The 401-nt window shown below is 31.4% G+C and overlaps 1 protein-coding gene across 1 annotated transcript; it reads right to left on the bottom strand.

Annotated features, from left to right (window-relative positions):
- Positions 1–10: 10 nt before the first annotated feature.
- Positions 11–393, bottom strand: LOC108632030 (uncharacterized). The gene has a single exon (XM_018036326.2). The coding sequence runs from the start codon at positions 359–361 to the stop codon at positions 17–19; it is 345 nt and encodes a 114-aa protein (XP_017891815.2). The 5' UTR covers positions 362–393; the 3' UTR covers positions 11–16.
- Between the last annotated feature and the right edge of the window lie 8 nt (positions 394–401).

Here is a 401-nt window from a genome sequence, read left to right on the forward strand (position 1 = left end):
GTATATAGATTACTACTTACTGTCTTGTTACTTTGGTATCTGGTTTTATTTTGGGTATAACAATCTTTTTTCTTATTGTAGGAGGTTTCTTCTCAACTTTAGTTATCGCTGGACCAACAACCACACGTTTTCCATCTATTTTTATATCTTTTACTGCTTTCCAATTTTTGTCTTTCTCCCTTCGACTAGGAAATATTACATAGCAGTATCTTCTAGATTGTCGAAGAAGATTTACTTTGAAATTACCAGTAAATAATTTCGCTACATCTTCCTCATCTTTTATCGTATGCGGAAGGCGAACATATAAAGCTCTTTTTTTCTCCTGTTGTCGTTCTTGAATTCTTTTTGTGATTTTCTTCATTTTTCATATTACATTAATTGATGACAGTTATGCATAATAC

This window comes from Ceratina calcarata, unplaced genomic scaffold (genome assembly GCF_001652005.2).
Source record: "Ceratina calcarata isolate Rehan_Ccalc_2016 unplaced genomic scaffold, ASM165200v1 scaffold15092, whole genome shotgun sequence".
NCBI lineage: Eukaryota > Metazoa > Arthropoda > Insecta > Hymenoptera > Apidae > Ceratina > Ceratina calcarata.

Excerpts from the sequence above, each read along its gene's own strand:
- LOC108632030 (XM_018036326.2), bottom strand. The coding sequence starts at position 361 with ATGAAGAAAATCACAAAAAGAATTCAAGAACGACAACAGGAGAAAAAA.